At 32.2% G+C, this 22,602-nt stretch overlaps 5 protein-coding genes and 1 non-coding gene across 7 annotated transcripts; 3 read left to right on the forward strand and 3 right to left on the reverse strand.

Annotated features, from left to right (window-relative positions):
- Positions 1 to 662: 662 nt before the first annotated feature.
- On the reverse strand, positions 663 to 3,314 carry LOC144851858 (uncharacterized). Its single transcript, XM_078709510.1, has 5 exons — positions 2,839 to 3,314; positions 2,338 to 2,474; positions 2,051 to 2,125; positions 1,836 to 1,906; positions 663 to 1,239 (listed from the first exon to the last, which is right to left on the reverse strand). Exons 1-5 carry the CDS (start codon positions 3,171 to 3,173, stop codon positions 1,183 to 1,185), a joined length of 675 nt encoding a protein of 224 aa, XP_078565636.1. The 5' UTR covers positions 3,174 to 3,314; the 3' UTR covers positions 663 to 1,182.
- A 308-nt stretch (positions 3,315 to 3,622) lies between these two features.
- LOC144836788 (protein KTI12 homolog) lies at positions 3,623 to 7,388 on the forward strand. The gene is made up of 9 exons (XM_078691646.1): positions 3,623 to 3,823; positions 4,055 to 4,106; positions 4,258 to 4,310; positions 5,082 to 5,137; positions 5,229 to 5,308; positions 5,579 to 5,738; positions 6,152 to 6,214; positions 6,487 to 6,555; positions 6,795 to 7,388. Exons 1-9 carry the CDS (start codon positions 3,673 to 3,675, stop codon positions 6,936 to 6,938), a joined length of 828 nt encoding a protein of 275 aa, XP_078547772.1. The 5' UTR covers positions 3,623 to 3,672; the 3' UTR covers positions 6,939 to 7,388.
- Trnak-cuu (transfer RNA lysine (anticodon CUU)) lies at positions 4,884 to 4,956 on the forward strand. Its single transcript has one exon. It is a non-coding gene; the product is annotated as a tRNA-Lys (tRNA).
- LOC144836776 (U4/U6 small nuclear ribonucleoprotein Prp3-like) lies at positions 7,354 to 15,305 on the reverse strand. 2 transcript variants are annotated; one of them, XR_013611372.1, is made up of 15 exons: positions 15,239 to 15,305; positions 14,559 to 14,719; positions 14,064 to 14,182; positions 13,521 to 13,712; positions 12,966 to 13,123; positions 12,676 to 12,766; positions 12,158 to 12,346; positions 11,602 to 11,703; positions 11,160 to 11,307; positions 10,714 to 10,857; positions 10,403 to 10,502; positions 10,024 to 10,256; positions 9,655 to 9,729; positions 8,728 to 9,404; positions 7,354 to 7,983 (listed from the first exon to the last, which is right to left on the reverse strand). XR_013611372.1 is itself a non-coding variant. In XM_078691631.1 (14 exons), the coding sequence occupies exons 2-14, from the start codon at positions 14,704 to 14,706 to the stop codon at positions 9,184 to 9,186; spliced, it is 1,920 nt and encodes a 639-aa protein (XP_078547757.1). In that variant the 5' UTR covers positions 14,707 to 14,719; positions 15,239 to 15,305; the 3' UTR covers positions 7,354 to 9,183. The 2 variants fall into 2 exon arrangements, 1 of the variants encoding a protein (XP_078547757.1); XM_078691631.1 differs by having other exon boundaries at positions 7,354 to 9,404.
- Positions 15,306 to 16,119: 814 nt separating this feature from the next.
- Positions 16,120 to 17,698, forward strand: LOC144836803 (uncharacterized). The gene is made up of 3 exons (XM_078691671.1): positions 16,120 to 16,174; positions 16,722 to 16,916; positions 17,067 to 17,698. Exons 2-3 carry the CDS (start codon positions 16,762 to 16,764, stop codon positions 17,257 to 17,259), a joined length of 348 nt encoding a protein of 115 aa, XP_078547797.1. The 5' UTR covers positions 16,120 to 16,174; positions 16,722 to 16,761; the 3' UTR covers positions 17,260 to 17,698.
- A 567-nt stretch (positions 17,699 to 18,265) lies between these two features.
- Positions 18,266 to 21,226, reverse strand: LOC144836795 (isochorismatase domain-containing protein 1-like). The gene is made up of 5 exons (XM_078691658.1): positions 21,057 to 21,226; positions 20,782 to 20,829; positions 19,925 to 20,083; positions 19,525 to 19,641; positions 18,266 to 18,940 (listed from the first exon to the last, which is right to left on the reverse strand). The coding sequence occupies exons 1-5, from the start codon at positions 21,195 to 21,197 to the stop codon at positions 18,806 to 18,808; spliced, it is 600 nt and encodes a 199-aa protein (XP_078547784.1). The 5' UTR covers positions 21,198 to 21,226; the 3' UTR covers positions 18,266 to 18,805.
- Positions 21,227 to 22,602: the final 1,376 nt, after the last annotated feature.

A 22,602-nucleotide genomic window follows, 5' to 3' on the forward strand; every position in this document is an offset into this window, starting at 1 on the left:
CCATGTCACCACAGAAACAGGTGTCTGGTTATGAACAATTCACTCATTCACAAAAATTAACCTCGGACATAAAGCCCACTCTTGAATAGAAAAAGAAAACTGATTGTAATGCTTTTAGTGGATTTTAATATACAAACAGGAACATCACACATACCGTAAATCCTGGGTTATTATTCTTTGATTGTTTTTTAGGATGGGTTACTATTAGAAGGGGGTTTACTATTAGAGTAGTGGGTTACTATTACTAATCTTAAATTAGGCACCTGAAAATAGTAACCCACCCTCAACTTTTCCGGTCAGCAACTCATAGCAAAATAATAAAACAGTACGAATAAACAAATTTATATTATAAACTCAAAAACACTCAATCTCCCCCATTCCCAAGATAAACCTGCATAAATATCTGCTTATTTTCAAAATATAGCTGCATCATAAGTTTTTGTGACTCTAATAGTAACCCCCATCGGTTACTATTAGAGTAGTGGGTTATTATTATAGATTGACTTATAAGGTGGTTTACTATTAGAGTGTGGGTTACTATTAGAGTGTGGGTTACTATTAGAGTGTGGGTTACTATTAGAAGATTTATGGTATACAAACAGGAACATCACACATACACAATGAGTTGCCCAATATAGTGGAATGCAAATAACAAAACATAATTACATTACAAAATACAGTATGCATTTATTGTATACTTATACTCGGATCCTACCACAACGCAATGCAAGTAATTTTAATTTCTTTGCACCTCAGTACATCATTTCACTGGAAATCTACATTTTTACAGAATATGTTCACATTTCGGAGTTGCTTGCCAAACTATTTTGTCACTTTATTATATCATTTTTGTAAATGAAAATTGTATTTATTTTACCCTATAGTACAAGTACATTTAAGATACTGGTCATCATATTTGCCTTTTTTTACAACTTGTATACCCATAGAGGTATTCATATGTTATAATTATGTTTTACAAGAGACACTTCAGTGGCTAAAACTTTGTGATCTACCGAATAAATATTTGAATGTGCAAAATGAATATTTATGTGGTATCATGGAAAGATCGAACACACAGAACATTACAAATTTATCTTTATAAGATTTCAGAATGACAAGTTAATATTTACAAGGTGAATTATTAAATACTGCCCTCTATGTTACATCATTAAATTCTTGTGTTCATTTCATCCCAGATGAGCCATAGCCTCCACTTCCACGCACTGTTTCATCCAGCTCCTGCAAAAGGAAAACATGTTGGCTTAGTATAGCATGTTGAATAGTTTATGGAGTAATATTTATATTGATTTTATTGTCAATGTCATATCTACAAAATGGCCTATTTATATTGGAGTAAATATGCACCATCTTAAAAAGTTGATGCATTTCAAACATACTTTAGATGACAATGATGACATTGACAATGATGATGACATTGACAATGATGATGATGACATTGACAATGATATGACAATGATGATGACATTGACGATGAAGACATTGACGATGATGACAAGGACAATGACATTGACAATATTGAATTATATTGAAAGTGATAGTGAAAAAGAGGACTCCCTCAAATAAAGAACTTTCCACTTAATGGTGGGGATGTCCCAACAGAGGGGTTATACTGTAATTGTATTTATCAAAATTATTAAATTTATTGAATTGATGGCAATGATGAGGAAATTTAACAAAATATGTTGACAAATGATGATCACGTTAATTTAATGACAGTCCATGCTACTAATGGTATTAACACCTTCAATGACAGTGACAAATAAATGGGTATTTCCAGTGTGTTTTTTCTATTTTCTTTTCTCAACTCAACTCACCGTACATTCCTCAAGTTCTGGCATATATATTCTTTCACAAATAAGCTGGGCAATCCTTGTCCCTTTGGTTACTAAAAAATAATAAAAATAAAATACAAACAACAAATGTTTTCTCTTCTTAAATGTATATGGAAGTGTGCAAATGAAAGTATATTGTTATAAAAACACTTTTTCTTCTCTATGAAAATGATAGTAGTTTTACAAAAGTGTGTTACCTTGGTAATCAACATCTGAGAAATTGAACAAAATAACACCAATTTCTCCTCTGTAATCTTGATCTATAACACCAGCTAAAATATTTAAAAAAAGAATTACTATTTAAAAAGGTAATCATTTGCTGATATGGTTGAGGGGTACGGTATATATGGAGCATTGAAAGACTAAACAAATAAATGAAATGGATTTGTACCTGGAAGGTAAGCTACATTTGTAGTAGTTTATAGTGTACAGTTTTCTGGTTTGTATTTTCATTTTAAAACTACTAAATTACTAATTAACGTACCACCAACATCAATGAAATGTTTATTTGCTAATCCAGACCGAGGCGCTACTCTTCCGTAACAATTTTCTGGTAGCGCAACTTTAATTCCGGTATCAACTTTGTTTTTCCCTTTAGCTGGTATAACAATGTCAACAGCACTGTGAAAACAAAAAGATTATGTTATGAAATCGATGCAAAATTTTATAAAAACATTCTTTACACTATAAAAAAAAATAGAATGTATATAATTAATACAACAATAAATATTTATTATTATTATGAATAGACTAGCACTAGGCATAATAAACTATTATTAATGAATATATTAAATTAATATAGCCTTGTAGGCCTAATAATAAATCTTTTTTTTGCTTGGACTCGGTCATGTCATAAATTCATCTTTTAAAGATAAATACAAAATAGGGCCTAGCCTAGGCCTAATTAATGAAACATGTAACCATACATAGTTCATAGGATGTATAACAGGTCTGCTGGTGGTTGCCACTCTCCCTACGTACGTACCTGTAAAGATCAAATCCTGCCGCCTTCGCTGACCCTCGTGTTGGGGCATGAGCACCGTCTCTACATTTCAAAAACTTCAAAACAATTCGTTCTTTTGTAGCCGAATCTCCAGCAGCCGCACTATCATCAACATGTAGTCGTTTCATTGGGGAATTTGGAGCCATTTGTAACTTTCGGGATAGGATAATTATTTGCTTTCTTTCAACTTTCTTGACACTGCCAAATTGATGAAGTCCTCTCAATAATTGAGCTGGTGGCAAAAAGAACGAATTTGGCGCGAATTTATTGACCTGTACCGGAAGCAACGACACGAATTTGCGCAAGGTCAAGAACATGTCTACAAAAAAGTTAACATCAATTATCTACAAACACGATTTTCACAAATACTTTAACTCCTAAATAATACATAAGTTAAACATTGTAGTATTTAAAAACACAACAAACATGGGCTCCAGCCAGCTCCAAGTCAAAGAATATAAGCTTTGCTTCATTCAGTTCAATTCACAGATTTTCCGATGAAATAAAAATAAAAGCGAGCGCCCTCTCGAATTTTGTACAGATTGTAGAAAAGGCCAATTGGAAATGTATTGAAAAATATATTAATCCAATCATAAATAAATTTAAATGTCATCATTTTAATAAAAATAACAAAATAGTGTACAACTTTAAGTATTAACATTAATCATTATACACACTGTCGTAATAACAATGTCTAATTATGGCGCGTTCCATAGGATTACATGACGTCACCATATCGCAGGTACTTCCCCTTTTACACTTTTGATTTTGAAGTGACAAGTTACATGCTGTACAACAGTTGTATTTGTATACAAAATGCCTTTGATAATTCTATGTGGTTATCCCAGCAGCGGGAAAACTAAACGTTCAGAAGCTTGTAAAGTATACTTTGAAGAAAAACACTGCAAACGGGTAACAATCATAAGTGATAATTCAATAGGGGTAAAAAGAGACCAAGTTTATAGCGGTGAGTGTCAGAAAATTGAACATTTTAATATAAATACTAACAGTACTTTTAATAACAGAATTTCACAAATAATGTTAACAATAACAGTGTTATATAGTCTACTACAGTTACAGGTATACAATATTATATGAAATTAAAATTATAGGATATCAATATATAATATGGCTTAATTAATACATAATTATAGACAATCTAAGTCTTTACTGGCTTATTATTACTCTACATTTACAGATTCAAAAGAAGAAAAGGATACACGCGGGTCCCTTAAATCTGGAGTGCAAAGGTAAGGCTAAAGGAGGGTTACTCTCTAGATATAAAGTTCAACTTTATTGTTAAATACATAAGAAGTAATTGAAATTTGGATTCATATATGTAAAAACAGAAACGATAGATAATTTTTTAGTTACATTAATTAACATTTATTTTATTTTCAGAGCCATTTCAAAAGATGATGTTGTAATTGTTGATTCATTAAATTATATAAAAGGTATGGACAAAAAGAGATTATAAGGCCTACTTCATCATAATTATTATATACATTCGAATACACTTTTTTTTTAAATTTAACAATTTTAACTCTTTTTTTTCTATTTCAAGAAAAATATATTGTATCTGAAACATAATTACTTTTTTTCACGTCAAAAAATAAGTGTTATTGTCTATTACTACATTTTGAATATTTGTCAAATTGTTAGGCCAGGCTTCCAATGTCTCCCTGACCTCCAAGCTGACCTGCTGATGAAGAAGACTCGGCCAGTCCGTCCCACACGCGACCAACCTTAAACTGTACCCGCAAAATGGCCTACCTAGCTAGCCCTGTGCCTAGCTTGCCCTGTGCCTAGCTTATAACTATGCTAGCGCCTTTCTCTAGACAAATATTATGCCAGGGCCTACTCGTCGTATGTATATAAAACAACAAAACCATAATACTAAAGTTAAAAATGCATAGGCCTAGGCCAAACACAAGGTAACGTTTTTTTACGTACGATGGCTGGATTTTATTACTACCGCGGCTCGTCACGTCGATCATAACCAATAAACTTGCAAGGTGACTCAACAAGCCCGGTTAGCTCAGTCGGTAGAGCATGAGACTCTTAATCTCAGGGTCGTGGGTTCGAGCCCCACATTGGGCGCACTTTTTTTTCCTTTAAAAAAAATGTTTTTTTTAGCTTGAATAATTTATTTTGTTTTATGTGTATCCAACGTTTAATTTTTTTATTTTCAACAGATACCTATATTACATTTTTTTTTATTTCAGGTTTTCGGTACGAGTTGTTTTGTGTTGCAAAGTCTTCTCAAACTCCTCATTGTATTGTAAGTTTGGACTTAATATTGACAATGAATAATCCAATCTATTGTGTGTATAAACTTAATCTTTAGAAATTTCTATAAATTATTTTTGTAGATTCATTGTGAAGTAAATGCACAAAAAGCTAAAGAATGGAATGCACTAAGACCAGAAAATGAGCAGTATAGCAATGAAATGTATGGAGATTTTAAGTTAAACTTTTCACATTCAAAACCGGTTATCTAATGAGTTCATATTTTGTATTATCAGTTAAAACAAACTTTTTAAATATACAGTCCTAGAAAATTAATTTGAAAAAAATCCCAAGTTAAAAAACATTTAAGTGAATGGGTTTTTGGTTAAATTCAACTATTATTTGTCTTTTTATAAGCAAAACAATTTTTTGGGCCAAAATTGAATAATTTTATTAAAACAGTAAAATGTAATAACATTTTTTTTCTGTTTAGTTTTGATGCTTTAGTAATGAGATTTGAAACACCAGATTCGAGGAACCGTTGGGACTCGCCATTATTCACAATACTACCAGACGATGACCTGCCAGGTCAACAAATTTATGATGCAGTGTTCTTAAGAAAAGCTCCTCCACCAAACATGTCCACAGTATCTGTAAGTTGTTGGTTTTAATACGCAATAAATAGCAGAGGGTTAATTTGGATAATATTGAGGTTTTTTAGAGAGAATCAGATATTGGTCAATGATAATATAAAACAACTTTTATAGATATTGGTAATAAATTAAAAATTGTATACATTATAATTATAAATCAAAACTCCTTTCAAATGAGAATATCATTTTTTACTAATGATGGTAATTTGGAAATAATACAGATAATGTTAGATATAGCCACTGATAAACTTTATTCGTTAAAAATGGAATATTTTTTTGAAAATTGTCTTCCGAGATAGGATATAAAATACATTAAAAATACTTATAAGACACTTCTTGTTTACACAAGCAATTCCAAAGTTTATTATTACGGGAAATTGTCAATTAATAATGTTAATTTTTTTCATTTACAGCAACCACTGTCATCAACAAGCTTTTTGCACGAGTTGGACAAAATAACACAGGATATTGTAATGGTATGTATAAGATCCAGTGGAGTAGAAAAAAAGAAATTAAGAACTTTTTTATAAAACAGACTTTTCGATGACATTACACAGAATCGGTTTAGTATGAATACTACTGCATACATTTATTATGGAAAAATTGGTTAAATGATTTAAGCAATTTCAATTAGCACTCACTGCTGGTAAGTCAGTTTTAAGTAGAGGTTGCTATTGGTAGGCAAGGGACAGAAAAAATAGTTATGTAACTTGTCCGTTAATCTACAGATTAACATTTTATATTACAGGCCTTGTTGAATGCACAGAAGACAAGTTTTCCTGGGGATGAAATCAGCTTACCGAAAGCTGCCGACAAAATATCCTTTTTACATACGTAATTAATACATAACAAGTAGGTCTGTTTATATATACAGATTAATACAATCAGTTTGTACAGATCTGTCTTTTAGTTTTGGGAGGTCTGTGATCAGTTGTCATATACAGTACGGAAATTATGGAATTGCAGTCGAATTCCGGAATCTCAAATAGGCGTGTCCCGAAGGAGAGGTTCTACCGTTATATTTCAAATTGTTTTGCCTTAGATTAATTCATTTACATTAAGTTATTACGACATGTCACAGCATCTGAACTAAGAAGATGGCGTCAACAGTTTATTTCTTACACCAAGCAACATCCAGTTGAAGATACAGGTGTCATACCAAATATGTTTGTACAGTATCTAAACAACAGTCTAGTATGAGAAGTGCCATTCTTAAAATAGACCGGCAGATATTACAGAGATTTTGCATATGACATATGGAGGTACTAGCCAAATATTTCGAGCTTGGTTTGGCAATATTTTTGTTAGGTCGTCTAATCAAATTTGGTCAATTCTTGGTCCAGGTCATGACCTTGCATTCTGTTATCACAGACATGAGGAATTGATCCTTATTAGGGAGTACATTCAACGCAAACAAATTGAATTTTACAGTGAATGACAACTTACATAAGTCCCAGGTTGTAGCAATGCGAAAGCTCTCTATTATTATATTATCAAATATAGTAACCATGTGACAACATGCTACCACAGTATCTATAAAGCAGGACTGTAATGGTTTATTTTTAGTAGATTCTATTAAAATCTTTAATGTATGTACGGCATACTAACACAAACATGGATTCTGTCAATATTTATTAAAATCATTATGATACAGTATGTTTTGTCCTTTCTGTGTTGTTAAATGAGTCAAACAAAAAAACACATTTTTTGCTCATAAATATAAAACAGCTACAGTAAGTGATTATGCTTATTTTCTCATTCATTCATCATATAAACAATATTATACATTTTAAACAAACCAACTCCTTCCTATACTTAACAATGAGAACAGGTTTGTTAACTATTAGAACCCATAAATGGGTCCATGGCTAATTCATGTTACGTTAAAACAGGGCACATAAAGTTAAGTTAAACAACTGAAATTGATTATCTCAACGAAGAGTGTCTCTCAGGACCACCCCAATCGTACTCATTGGATTGGCTATTGTTCTTCACTTAAATTACTACTGTATGCAAGTCACACAAACTGAATGTAAAGATGTATAGCATATACATTGAGAGAACATACAGTACTCGCACATTTTGGAAGTTCTAAATATTATACTATATAAGTTACACCAGATAGATTATTACTGAGTTAGAAAGATCATTAGATGACCGAGAGGCTGTTATGCTTGATTACATTCTTGCATACATTACCTTAATAATGACGTCTCTAGCCGGTTGCTGGCGGCCAGCATGTACTCTATAAAACACAACAGAATACAGCAAATTTGGTGTGTCTATACAAAGTATGGCTCAAGTTGAACTTTTATAATGAAATTAAACTTTTTTGTCATCGCATAATTTGTAAATGTAACAAATGTTGGAAGATAAATTTGACCAAATGAAGAGGAAATTGTGACAAGTTAACAGAATACTGACAGACAGTGTGTATCTCATTAAAAATAATTTTGAAAATCACCTTTTCAAATAAACCAGAAAAGAGAGATTTCACCAGCAAGATTTACCAGAATAAATCAATTTTAAAATTGGAACAGGAAAGTAAACAGAGAAATAGTCACAATATCGACAAAAATTTATAAAAGTTCAACTTTTAACTGATTGTATTCAAAATAAAATATCCTAAACACTGAATGTGATATATAGTATAAATGAAATATTGTAATTTATGTACACAAACAAAAAATTATTTTTAAAAAGACAGAGATAATGAAGCTATTGTATAGACTATTGTATAGACTTGCTTCAAGTCTCTAGTTAATTTATGTGTTTAGATTTTTGTCTTTATTTTAGTATGTATGAAATGCCATGTGTGCCAAATATTGATCTTTTTCCACTATTAAGTTGCAATGCCACCTAGAACCTGGACTACATTGTATTACATTAATTGATAAAAGGTAACACTGTCTTTAGCATGCCTCAAGACAGCACTATAGAAACCACTATACCAGTATGCAACAATACAGTATAAACTAAAAATACATACTTTATTTTGAGTGAATAACAGATACTGGTGGTGATGGGTGCTCACCTTGTGTCAATCAAATTTACACACCTGTACTCGTTGCATGGCAACCGTACGGACACCTGTGACAAAAAGAAAAAGACTCCAACCCATATCAAATTACATTGGAAAATCCTTTAATGTATTCCATGCTTCAATGAACATACGTGGTGTTACTAATAATAATAATTAAAATAATATTTTATCATTTATTTTACTAGAAATGCAATGCAGAAATAAGCTTAACACTGCACTTTATAAAATAGATTATTAATGGAAAGTTATAAGAAAAAAACAAAAACTTTACAACCAGATACAAAAAAATAATCTCTCCTTACCATTAATTCTTTAAAAATACCTGCTGGAATCATACTACAGATAGCGTTATGCTTGAAAAAGAAAAACATGACAAATAAAATTGTCTAATCAACTCAACGATTACAGATCTTGAGAAGTTTCAATAAGCGCTTCATTATGCGCCAAGTCCCAGTAATGCTCCACGCCATGTTTCTTGAACACTTCACGCGCCATCGACTCGGTAGGACATTGTTTAAACTTGATGTCTCCAAAATTTCGCTCGGGCGTTGTTCCTTCCCACACCAGCACGCATCTATTCACTTTTGCATGGTCCTCCTCATCTGAATCATCTTCTTGGACATCTAAAAATAGAAACAAATTTGATTTACGGTTCTTTTCTATTTCCCATCCAATATCAACTATGAATGGTAATAAAAATATAGAATCTATGTTATTTCTTATGACCATTTACACACAATGCGGAGGATAGATACAGATTCTACGTGGGAAAAGCTTACCGTTACCGCTTGTCTGTGTAAATTGGCCATTGGCAAGTATACTTAAATCTAAGTACTGACTAAATATTTTGTTAAAAGCTGTTTATTTACTTACGTTTTCTTCGCTTATCTTGATCCCACTTAATACGATGCATCATTAATCTTTTAAATTTCTTCTGTTGTTTTGGACCTAAATTAAGCACAAAATATACAAACTGATTTCTTTTGAAAAACATTTTTTTCAATTTCAATTGATGTATAAAACACCTATTTCTTTACTGTGAATATTCATTCAGTCATCAGTGAAAAATTACTTCCATTATTGTCATTTGCATATAAAATATACATAGAAATATGTTTGCCCTGAGATATACAAAAACAGATAAATGAAAAACTGGAAGACAAATTTAGTTTATACCAATAAATCTACTAAGAATATTTGGCTAAAATTCAGACACCTAAAAAAAAACAGCAGAAAACTAACCTCCTTCAACTACTACAACATTAGCCTCTTTAAACAAAATCACTAAACCGGTCATCAACAACTGTTTACAATTTGCTTCAACTTTGAACTTATGCGATGGCCCGCTGAGGTCCCGAACTCTATATACTGCCACGTTAACAGCTTCCGTGGTATCTTCTCGGATTTTGTTCAATTTCTTTTCGCGTTTCTGCTCTTCAGTCAACTTCCGCGCAGCATTTGCTTCTTCGTGCAACCTATAAGAAAACAAAAATATTATGAAATAGTTACTACAAATTATGAGAGGTAAAAATGTCTATGAATGGTTTGTGCAATTGATTCCAAAACTGCACTTCTTATCACTTAGTCTAAACATTAAAAATAATTAAATCTGAGATTAAACCTTTGACGCTTGGCCATCTGAGCTCTGACGTGAGCTTCAACCTTCGTAGGATCCTGTACGGCATCATTACCCAACACTCTCATCAAGTTCGCCATTCGCACTGAAAACAGAATAAAAAAACACATTTAAATCATCTATTTAAGGGTGCAAATGTATCTAGTGTGAACATACAACCAAAAGCAATGTATAGCTTAGCTGCTTCTGGTGAGAATCGGTCTTTAGTAAAACAATAAAATATTTCTATATCCAACAGACCTCTGTCTATATACAACTTGCAAGGCACTGAATAAGTTTAATTTGAGTAGCCTTACCTTTAGGTTCCGGTGGTGGCTCTAGGCCTAACCTAACTTTCTCTTGTTTTTCCAAGTCAGCCTCTCTCCTTGACTGTCTACGCATCTTTTTCCTTTCTTTCTTTGTCAAGAAAATGGGTACTTCAACTGCTTTGTCTTTATCACCTGCAAATAAATATAGACAAGTTATTTATATACGGATTGCATATACAGATATCAGGCCTCTGGAGAGGGGTGTCCTAGTCTGTTGTGATTTCATTTGTTGTACAGACACACTTATAAAATAAAAGTTTATCGACTAATTGAATATACAGTAACCAAATGGAAACAAAAAAGAAGTTCGAGAGCTGTATCAATTAATTAAAAATTATGAATTATATACACTTATTGTTATCCTTGCCATCCAAGTCAGCGTAAAAATCAAATTCTGAATTACAATTTACTATGTACTACAAACTAATGCTTACTTGGTGGTTTAAGTTGGATTGGATGTTCAACAAGATGTGTGACGCCAACTATACACTCGTTCTTATCCTTGCCATCCAAGCCAGCGTATGAATCAACTTTCAATATCACAGAATCCCACCACTCAACATCTGGTATCTCATTTTCTCTCTGGATCAATAAAAAGTGACATAAATAACATAAAAACATCAAATTTTGCTTTACTAGTTATAGAACAGAATACTCATACTATTGGATACCAACAAAGCATCTCCTTAACAGGGTTCGCCATACTGTTAAAACATTATTATTATCCCTTGTTCCTTTCACGAGAACGTGTCCCCTTAATAGGAGTGTCCCCTTAATAGGAGTGTCCCCTTAGTAGGAGTGTCCCCTTAGTAGGAGTGTCCCCTGAATAGGAGTGTCCCCTTAGTAGGAGTGTCCCCTTAGTAGGATTGTACTTACAAATGTTTTCTTGGGTTGAATGAGTGCCAACCGTGCAGCTGATGATATTCCAGTCTTCTTTGCTGCTTGAGCAATCTCACTTTGTAGCTTCTCTAGCTGGGCCTACGAGAACAATACAAAAACATGTTATTGAAACAAATGAATAAAAAGCAGATTTAAAATGGTTAGGGGTGCATGATAACCCTACTTTCCTATTATGCTGTGTGGTAATAATCAATAAACAAAAATAACAAATAGTGCACATTGTTATAATACAGAGACCAATAATTTTATGTCTATATTATTGCCATTATAAAATAGTAGAAATAGGAAGTATTTAGGAACCACTATAATAAATCACCATTTAAAATGTTGTCATCCAAATTAATCAAACTAGATTTTGATTGATTTTGTTAATAAACATTCGGATTGTGTTTTCAATGGTAAAAATTAATGTGAGACTGTTTGGAAAAAAAAGTCTGGTTTTGGAGAATTTCTGGTTTTCAGAGAGTCCGATATTGGCAGAGTTAACTGTAATACACAATTTTTATTTACTACAAAGAATATCATTCATTACCTTGGCTCTGACTCTCTGGGCCACCATCTGATATTTGCCTTTTTCGTGGAACTTGAATCCACGTCTGGGTCTTACTGCGGGTTGTAATGTAACACGCTGATCAAAGAACTTGTGAGTATCATCCAACTGAATATCTGGCTTATCTTGTACCGCTTTGAACTCTTCCCTTTTCTTTGCTCTGATATTAGCCTTACAAAGAATATAGATTATGGTCAATTAAATACTTCTAAAAAGACATTACAAAAAGCATAGAGGGACCAAAATACATAGGAGCCAAAATACATTGACAGACTTACTTGCAAAAGAAATTATAATTTTCAGAGTTTCTGTATTACTCAACTGGTTTTAACATATTAAATCTTAATTTGACAGTCATATATTCTACTGTTATACAGCCTATAGAACTGACATGATTTGACCTGTATTGACGCGTTACGACGTGACGGAGTACGATGAATGGCTCTCAGCTAATGGTCTGAAATTAACTGCTAAAGTTAACAATGGTTTGGTAATATTACCTTTAACGTTGGCATTCGCTGAGTGAGTTGAATAGTGTTACCACTTGCATCAATAGTTCTACCTTGATCATCCAAAATTAATGGCGTCGGCCTAATGAGATAAGTCAAAAATAATAAATATATAAACAAAATTAACTATATAAATGTTGCATTATATATATTATTTAATTTTAAAAATGCCAACTTAATGTCAATGGCTACCAAGTGTCTCTATGTAGACAGTTAGATATGTATGTAAATGAAAAACATTATGTATCTACTTCTTTATTGAATAAAATGTTGTTACAAACTTTGACAGATGCTTTCCGAGACCAGAGCTAGCCATTTGTGCTTGGATTCTAGCCTGGATTTCAGCAGCTCTCTTGGCCTTATCTAGGGCTTCTTTAGCTAGAAGTTGGCTCTGACTTTCTGGCATCAGGGTGGGTATTGCTGGCTTTCGCATCATGCTCTGAAAATAATGAAATATTGATGGTCTAATTTAATAATATTAAGTTAAAACCTTTTAGGTAATTGGAACTTGTTCCTCAGTTATCTGCCCTCCTCGTGTATGTTGATATATATTTATTATATATTTTTTCATTTTATATATTTTGGAGAAAATAAATATATTATTACTAAAATGTAGATTTATTGAGGACCAAGACTGGAGGCTCCTAGTTTCAAATAATTTTTTTCTCAAAACAAACCAACTGCACTCCGATAAGCCTTCGTTTATGAAGAGCTTCTTGTGAACGGTATATAACTCTATTCAAACTATCAGTATCAACTTCATGCAAAAATGATGATAGTTTAAATAGAATATCTTAATACAATGTATGTTCTTAAAACTGTTGGTATATACTAACAAGTGCGTCTATCTGTTCTTTCCTTGCTGTGATTTGTTTGCGTGCTTGTACCATCATTTCTTTAATTTGTGCAGAGGTCAGTTGTCCAGGACTCGGAGTAGGCTCGGGTAGAGGGGCATCTAAATCATCTGAGAAATGAGATGGTATTTTGGACTTCTTTGGTTTAGCAACTTCTTCACCTGAATCATCTTCCTGCAAAAAAATGTCAACATAAACTGATTTTTTAAATAATGTTTTGAAATATAAATGAATTACCTAATTTTACAGTAAAATAGAGAAATAATACCAACTTCCAGAAGTATAATATATAATAGAATAATTACAACCTACTGTTTTTCATGAATATTCAAAACTAATTAACTTTATACAGTAGTAGTAACTTTGTAATACTCTTTCTCTATTATACTTTAATCTACAATTATCTTTTTACAGACAGGTGAATTAGGGAAATTTTTTTCCATTTGAAAACTCTATGACTATTCAGCTGTATGATACATCAGTCAACCACTCAAAAACAGAAATGCATTAAAGCACATAATATACCTTGAATGTTCTTTTACGTGGTTTACTAGACTTTCTTGATGACTCAACTTCTCGGATCGTCTCAAACAGCAGTGACACAAACTTTGGCGCAGATTTTTCAAGTAATGGCTGAAGCATTTCTGAAATGATCAAAATACTTGACCACTCAAATGACAATAATACTTGACCACTCAATCTCTTACCAAAATCAACAGATTTGTATCTTTTATTCAATTTCAAAATAGTAATTGATGCAGGGGTGCATCATAAAATCTAAATAGTACGTCACATCAATGAACAATGGTGTGTCTATGTCTGTCATTTTACCACCCACCATATCATGAACAACATGGTCACAATACGTCATTATTCTTCAAATGAGTGCGTCATGGTCACCTAAAGGTAAGTCCATTTTGGATGCAGGAGTGCATCATGTTATTCATAAGGTATGATACACATTGGACAAATGACACACCTCTCCCGGGGGTCATATAGTGGGTCATGTGCATTATTTACCTATGGTTTTGGACTCGTCTAAGCCCTTTGACACACAGTTAAATGCAGCCATAACCACAGTCGGCTCTGGAAACCCTAGCACACGTTTTACAGTTTTTTCCACCCATGGCTTGATGTCGTCCAACTCACGGCGGGATAATGATGACATTTTCACAGATTTTCTATTAAAAAAATATACTGAAAGTTATTTATTGTTAACCATATGATTGCATTAAATATTAAAATCATTCAAAATTAAGGTATCTCCTTAAATATTACATGTGAACAAGAAAAAAGTAAAATAAAAATGCTATCGATCTGAAAATCTTTTTAGTTTAGGGTTTAGGGGTAAATCTTGCTATTTCATTCAACAAGTAACTGTAGGAATTACATAAATAATAGGTATTAAACATACACGGCTCACTAGAGCCTAGACCGATACGGAAGGGCTAGGCCTATTTAGGTTGGTGCGAGTAGGCCTAGGCTTTGTCTGAACTAGAGAGAGTATGCCTAAGCCTAGCTACTCCTGCTGCTCTCTGTTACACCACACTAGTCTGTTGGTGGTGGGCCTACGTAAAATACTCAATATCCTAGTTCACGAATGACCTAATGACGCCTATATAATAAACCTAATACATCACAAGGGATTCAATTATACTCTATATCAATGATAATTACAGAACAATATTATTTCATCATACATTTGTACTCAATCTTTGAAGAATTTTATAAAAAAAACGTTAGGTCGTCGATGATCAACGCGACAAGGCGAACACTGCCGTGTAGTAATATCGTATCCAATAGAAGTTCCCTATTCCTTTATTATTACTTCCTTAACTGGATGCGATCTTTAGGAATTTATGAGTTCGATTGTTTGTGTGTCAAATTTACTTGCTGACGCGTTTCGTTTTCGTAAAACACGTTCTAGAGAGAACAAAATGTTCTCTGTATCTCAACACTTGGCAATTCACATTAAAATTAGAGATGAGGTAGTAGCTAGTGGACTGATTACACAAGAAAATGAGATTAAATTTTTAACATTAATATTAAATAAAAGTTTCGACTCACTAAGAAAAAAATGTGTGAAACTAGTATCACAGAGATATATAATATCTCTATGATAGTATAGTATCATGGAGTAAAGATAGTATGCGGCTACATCATTTGGAATGCTAGGAATGTTAGAAAATTGTTCCCTACTCATTTTATTTTAGCAATAATGCATACATACATACAGTGTATTAATATTGTCACCATGCTGACACTGACATATTTTTGCTTCTTGTGTTTAGTTGCTTCCTTTTTCCTATCTTTTCTTCTTCTGAGATAATTTAATTTTATTTATTAAAAATTAATTTATTGATTGTTACTTTTTTGTGCTTTGTTTTAATTTGTTTATCTGTATAAATTCTATTTATTTTAATTGTTATTGTTACATGTTTATGTCTCGTCATATTGTATTTTTGTGAGGGTCATGATCAGCTTCCTCGTATTGAAAATATTGTTGCAAAAAAAGAGGTAGAAATAACGCGTCACCGTAAAACTGAGAGTTGGCTCAATGAACGGAAATCAAACGGTAAAACTGGGCAAAAAATAACCGACGAGAGAAGTGATATTTCCCTTCCGACGAGTTCAAAGTACGGTAAAAATTCATGATAATTGAAATATTCTTTCTACAACATTCACGCTATTATTTATTACATCATAAACCAGGCCCGTGTGTTCCTAATTATGTATTTATTTAATCAGACAGTGTCTTGTTCTTAGCTAGGCCTACTAAATCTAGGCTTAGGCTGACCTGAGTGAGAGGGAGGTCAGAATGGAAGAGGAGTGAGATGTGTGGGCGCGCCGGGGGAGTTGAGAAAGGGCCTATGCCTAGCTAATAAAAATAGGATGCCCCTATACTACAGTAGTATTATTAACAATAGGAAACTATTAGTGTATATATTAGTATTACTTCCTGGGGCATAAAAAAATGATATAAAAAGTATGGCATTAATAATGATTAACTTATTTAAATAATAATATATTCATTGATTATGATTGACACACTGTAAACAAATTATGTGACTCTAGTCTTTATGTTTATATTGGAATGTACTGTGTAATTTGATAATACAAAATGCATAAAAATACTGTAGTAATTATTATATATATTATATTATATTATTATATTTCCTCTAGATTTTTCCCAAAGAAGAAGTTACTAAAAGAGGACTTCATTATGTCGGCAATGTTAGGAAAAGCTGTGGTGTCAAATAAACTAAATCAAATCACGAAAGGCCTCGGATTGGACGACAAAGAAGAGGAAGAGAATCAACCTTCAGCAGCCGATTTGAAAAAAATTAAAAAAGAAGAATTACAAAAAGAAGAAGAAAAGTAAATGGAAACTTATTATAAAATGTTTAAACTATTATATGCAAATTAAAAAAACTCTATTAATACCCATAACCAAAAAAACATGTATTAGTATGTAGTGTAATTTCAATTGGTACAATGTCGAGTTCTTTTGTTTATTTTGTTTTAAAGGAAGAAAAGAGAAGAAATACAAGCAAAGCGTCGAGCTGAAAGGGCTGGAAAACGAGATGAAATACGAGAAAAATATGGATTAAAAGGAAAAGAATCGGAAACAAGTGTGAAAACCTCAAATGATACTAATGTACCAACAAAGAAAACACCTGTAGAAGATAAAAAATCATCTGATAAATGTTATATTATGTGATATCATAAATAACATTATGTGATAATGTCAATAACATTATGTGGTAATGTAAATAACATTATGTGATAATGTTACATTATGTGAAGCTAGGTGAATCTAAGGAAATGGCTGAAAATGTTGTATAATGTAGATGAAAAAATGGCAAAATTGAATCCACATTATTCCAACTTTGGTTAGATATTCATGTATAAATACTGATACTGGTTCATGGGGTTAGCTTTAAGGTTTGTCTATTTTTTTCAAAGTGTGCATTACTTGTAAATATCATTTTTCCAGATAAATTAGAAGTGCCTTGTGATTCAAAGTTTATTAATAAAAAGACGTCCTATGCAAATGAGCTATCAATTCAAATACAAAATCAGAACAGCCTCTATAATTAAAAATGTCTATTTCCTAATTATTATATTCTACTAGTTTGGTACCTTCTAAAAATATCACTACAGTACTGTAATTGTTTTATAAGTCCTGGATTTGAAAAGGATTTCACTAACTACCCAAACATACATAGAAACAGTAAATCAATTTGGCAAATTTGGTCAACATTATTTATTTTGGAATTATTAATCAATTGTTTTTCGAGGTATTTTAGTCAATTTATAGTTAGGCATATTTACAGTATACTGTATAGAATAAGGGGTATTTACTAAAAATTGTTTATGGGATATTTTCAAATGGTTGCAATGTTAAGTGCTGCATGTAATAGACTTTTTCTCAGACTTTTAATTTATTGTTGAGTAAATACAATAGTAATGTAACTGTACCCATTATAGATAATTTGCCATGCAAGCGGTCTTCTCTTCACCCACCAAATATACTAACTAAATCTACATGTTTTAAGCACATACTTAATGCTATGGCTTAGGCTGCTATTTGATTAACTTGATTTGTGTTATTTTTAATTCTTTTTAATAAAATGTACATAAATAATTATATTTTATACCAATGAGGGATTTTATAGGTTATTTTTAAAGGTTAATTAAAACAAAATACCAAAAAAATATTATACTATATGCAAATATATGGAAGAATTAGTTTATAATTTATTTGAGTACTTATGTTTCATCTATTTACATTTGATTTTAATTTATTCATTTTACATCAATATAAACTTGAGTTACAATTACACACATGATTAATGTCTCAAATTAAAAACTACTAGGCCAATGCTGACAGAATCTTCACACTGCACATATGCAAAAATCATAGTAAATAAACATAATATATGCAGGGAGTTGTACTTCCTGATATACTGTATGTATGGTTGAGACCTCAATATTCCCATTTACATGTGCAGAGAATTCTGAATTTTTCAGGATTTTGTCAACAAATCAATACCAGTGATACCCATAGAAGCATTATACAATACTACTAGAGAGTCACCTCCACTAACATGTTTGCATTACTTAGCTCTCGCTCTCTAGTTGTATAATACCTCTATGGTGATACTCTCACAAAGGTCAATGGCCTCATACTGTAGGATGCTCAATTCTCTTATTTTCTCATTTTAGTAAGCAAATTCAAAGTATAAATTGTTTTTTTCATTTTATTACAATCCTGATGTTGGAGCACTAACTTTGATCACTCCTTGTATTTCTTTGAAATGAGCATGATTCTTATCGCCCACAAGCTGCAACAAGACTGATTCACTAGTGGTTACGATTGCACCAGCCTGTCTTAACCTCTGTAAGAAAAAACAGTAGTACAATTTAAATTATTTTATTGACTCTCATCGTATGTTACAGTATTGTCTTATTAGAACACATAGAAAACAAACAAAATATAAATGTTTACAACAACAAAATTGATATGAATAGCCTAAATAACCAAAATTATAGTCAAAACTCCATTCGTATAATATAGAAATACATTTTTCATATGAAACGACAACATGGAACACTTGGTTGTTATGATGCTAATTGAAATCTAACCTTGAATACAAATGTATGCTATGTATGATGTCAAACTGTAATGTGATATGGTTTTATGGTACACAAGGAAATAAAGAAGATAATAACTGAAATCAAAAATACTTTATATTTCTGTTTTGGAAACACATGATGTACTAAAAACCTTATTTTACCAGTGTTTATTCACCATGCAAACCTTTAAACAATGAATTGTATAAAGCTCTGTCTACACTTCTATCATACTAATTTGACAAAAAAAGCATGATATACCCAAATATGGTAGTGATATGCCCAAATATGGTAATGATATGACATCATCATGTCCATATATGGGCACATCACATTTGTTTTTATTTACCTCATATGCAAACTGTCTATCCATCATGCTACGTGATGAGCAGGCATCAGCCACTACATGTACATCATAGCCTTTAGCTAACAAGTCTAATGCAGTCTGTTGAATACATACATGTGTCTGAAACAACAAACAAACATATCAACTATCTATCTATTTAGATTTAATGTTTATCATACATGATTTGAACATTTTTAATTTCTGATTTTAACAATTGTACACAATTTAAAAGATTTATAATATCATAATAATACCATATAATTTTTACAATTACTGTATATTGTATGCTAAAAATTATTTGTAAAAACAGTTCAATACAATATTTGCAAAATGCGAAGAAAACCCAGGACAAAGTTGACAACATTTTACAAACTGAAGAGACGAGAAGCAGATGAATATTTACCTCAATTCCAAACAAGACGATTGACTTGATATCGTCGCGGCGCGCTTCAAGTTCATTCTGCACCTCTGGAATGAGCATGGAGAAGAGGGTCTTTGGGTAGACTCCAACAGCTGACGTGACATCAAGATCCTCTACAGTTTTTCCTAAGCCATTAGGATACTAAAAGATAAACAGTAGTTATCAACAAGGAACCATGTCAAAAATAGTCTACTCCAGTGTAACTACATTTTGTACCGCAAGTTAATAACTTAAGCATGGAGAAATAAGTTAGGAACCTATTTCTCCATGCTTAAGGTAACTTAACTCTTTAACCTTTTTATGCAAATTAGCAAGCTTGTTTTTAATAATCATACTATTTATTGTCGCAGTGACTTGTTAATGCACTTGTCAATTGTATGACCCACTATATGACCCCCGGGAGAGGTGCGTCATTTGTCCGATGTGCGTCATACCATTGAATACCATGACGCACCCGTGCGTCCAAAATGTGACTTACCTTTAGGTCTCCATGACGCACCCATTTTGACGCACTGTGACCATGTTGTTTATGATATGGTGGGTGGTAAAGTGACGGACATTGACACACCTTGTTCATTGATGTGACGTACCATCTAGGTTTTTTGACGCACCCCTGCGTCAGTAATTATTTGAAAATGACGCACCCATGACGCACCTCTCCCGGGGGTCGTATAGTGGGTCATACAATTGACAAGTGCATAACAATAGCATTATAAATTTCTACATTATATTATTTTAATTTATTATATACTTATAGCCTTAAAGTTAATGGCACTGTCTGTAAGTGTATACTAATAATTAATATATAAATTTAAAAACATGATTTGAGCTCATCTCACCTGCTCTGTAACAAACAGTGGAATGCTGAGTATTTTACTTGCACAAACCTAAAAAAAATTAATATACAGAAAACAATTATGTGCCTCAGGCCCATACATGTCATGACATATAAGGGCGTAGGCCTAGTCTCACAAAAAGGCAAATAGGCCTAGCCTAGCTTCGTCAGGCTTCTCTTACTTACTTTTTAGTGGGACTGGGCCTGGCTGGTAGGCCCTCTATATCTAGGCTAGTAGTAGGCCTAGCCCTAGAGTTTTGTATTCTAGAACAGACTTACCATTCTTTGTGCCACTTCTAGAATTTCAGCAAAAAAATTAATATGAGGTTTGAATTTTTCTTGCATATCACACAAGAAAAAAGCTGTGCTATCTGTTGACAAGTTTCCCAACGACAACGTTCTTCTTGAAGTCGCCGCCATTGTTTCAATTCTCTTTCTTTTTTTTAACCCTGGATTGCTGCGTCTCAATGTCATGTATTCGTTTCACGATGTATAACGCGTTGCAATGTGACGCAACCCTAACCCAGGGGCCAATACTACTATTAATTAATATTTTATAAGAATCCTTCGTAATTAAAACAAAAATGTATAGATTTACAGATATTGATATTCATGGTTATGTTGTGAGAAACGCAGGAACACTGTAGGAAGAACTTCATATTAATGAATTAATGCTAAATATTTAGGCCCATTAATGATTATTCTGATACAGTATATAAGTACAATACCATTGGAAAACAAGATTGGATTGAATAACTCTACAAGGTAATTTAATATTTTTGTATAAATACCTAAATAGTTGTTTTTAATTTTTACCAACAAATTCAAAATGTTCATCAACCACATTCCGAAATGTCGAGATTTTAAGGTGTAGTGAAGAAAGTCACATTAATGAATGTGTTTACACATACAAATGTAAACAGACGTGTAATACAATAACCTTAATTTTAGAATGATTAATGAACATTGTATGATGTGCTGCAATGAATGTCAACAACAGGTGGTTGGACAACTCTGTAGTAGTCGGTATATTTATATGCATTAGAACGTATACAGTAGTAGAGGTACATACTTTTCGCATTCTTCCAACAAAAAGTAAGTATTTTACAAATTTGTATACGGAATCATTTGATAGATTACAGGATTATAAGGTTATCAATACAGATTTAGTCTTAAATTAAACATTACACAAAAATGTGTTGAAGTTTGTTAACCATTTAAATGACATTCTGCTTGTTTTTATTCAGTAGCGTTTTATTCTGAGTTCGTTGATCATATTGTTTTGAATTCTGCCACTGAAAAGAAAAGTGGTCAAATCTCGAGTCGACATAAAGTTTGCAAAGATAGTCCTCTATCACATTGAAAAAGTTGAATCTGTTCAAAACATTAGCTGCGGTTGACGCCACAGTTGAAGTGTTTGTTAATTGAAAAAAGGACATTCAATGAAACGTGATTTTAAAGTTAAGTTTTACTAAATGGTTTTATTGTTGAGGTTTGACTCAAAGTAGTGCTTATCCATGATAATATCTCTAAACAAAGCTGTTATTCGCTTCTTACATATTTTTATCATGGAAACGGGAACTTTCATCTGTGATCTTTAGAACTATTGTATTTTCAGTTGTTTAAAATTGATTTTCAAAAATACGTAAAACGGAGAATTGAGAGGAAACATTATAACTTCATAATGTTGAAATTGATGCAGTGAAAAACCGAGTGTTGAGGAAATTAATGAGCTGACGACCGGTACATTGTTTGTTTTACTTTATTTTGTAGATATTTGACGAAGTAAGAACTTGAATTCAAACAAGATGGTGTTTTTAAGAAT

This window comes from Antedon bifida, chromosome 1, assembly GCF_963402885.1.
Source record: "Antedon bifida chromosome 1, ecAntBifi1.1, whole genome shotgun sequence".
In the NCBI taxonomy this organism is placed as follows: Eukaryota; Metazoa; Echinodermata; class Crinoidea; order Comatulida; family Antedonidae; genus Antedon; species Antedon bifida.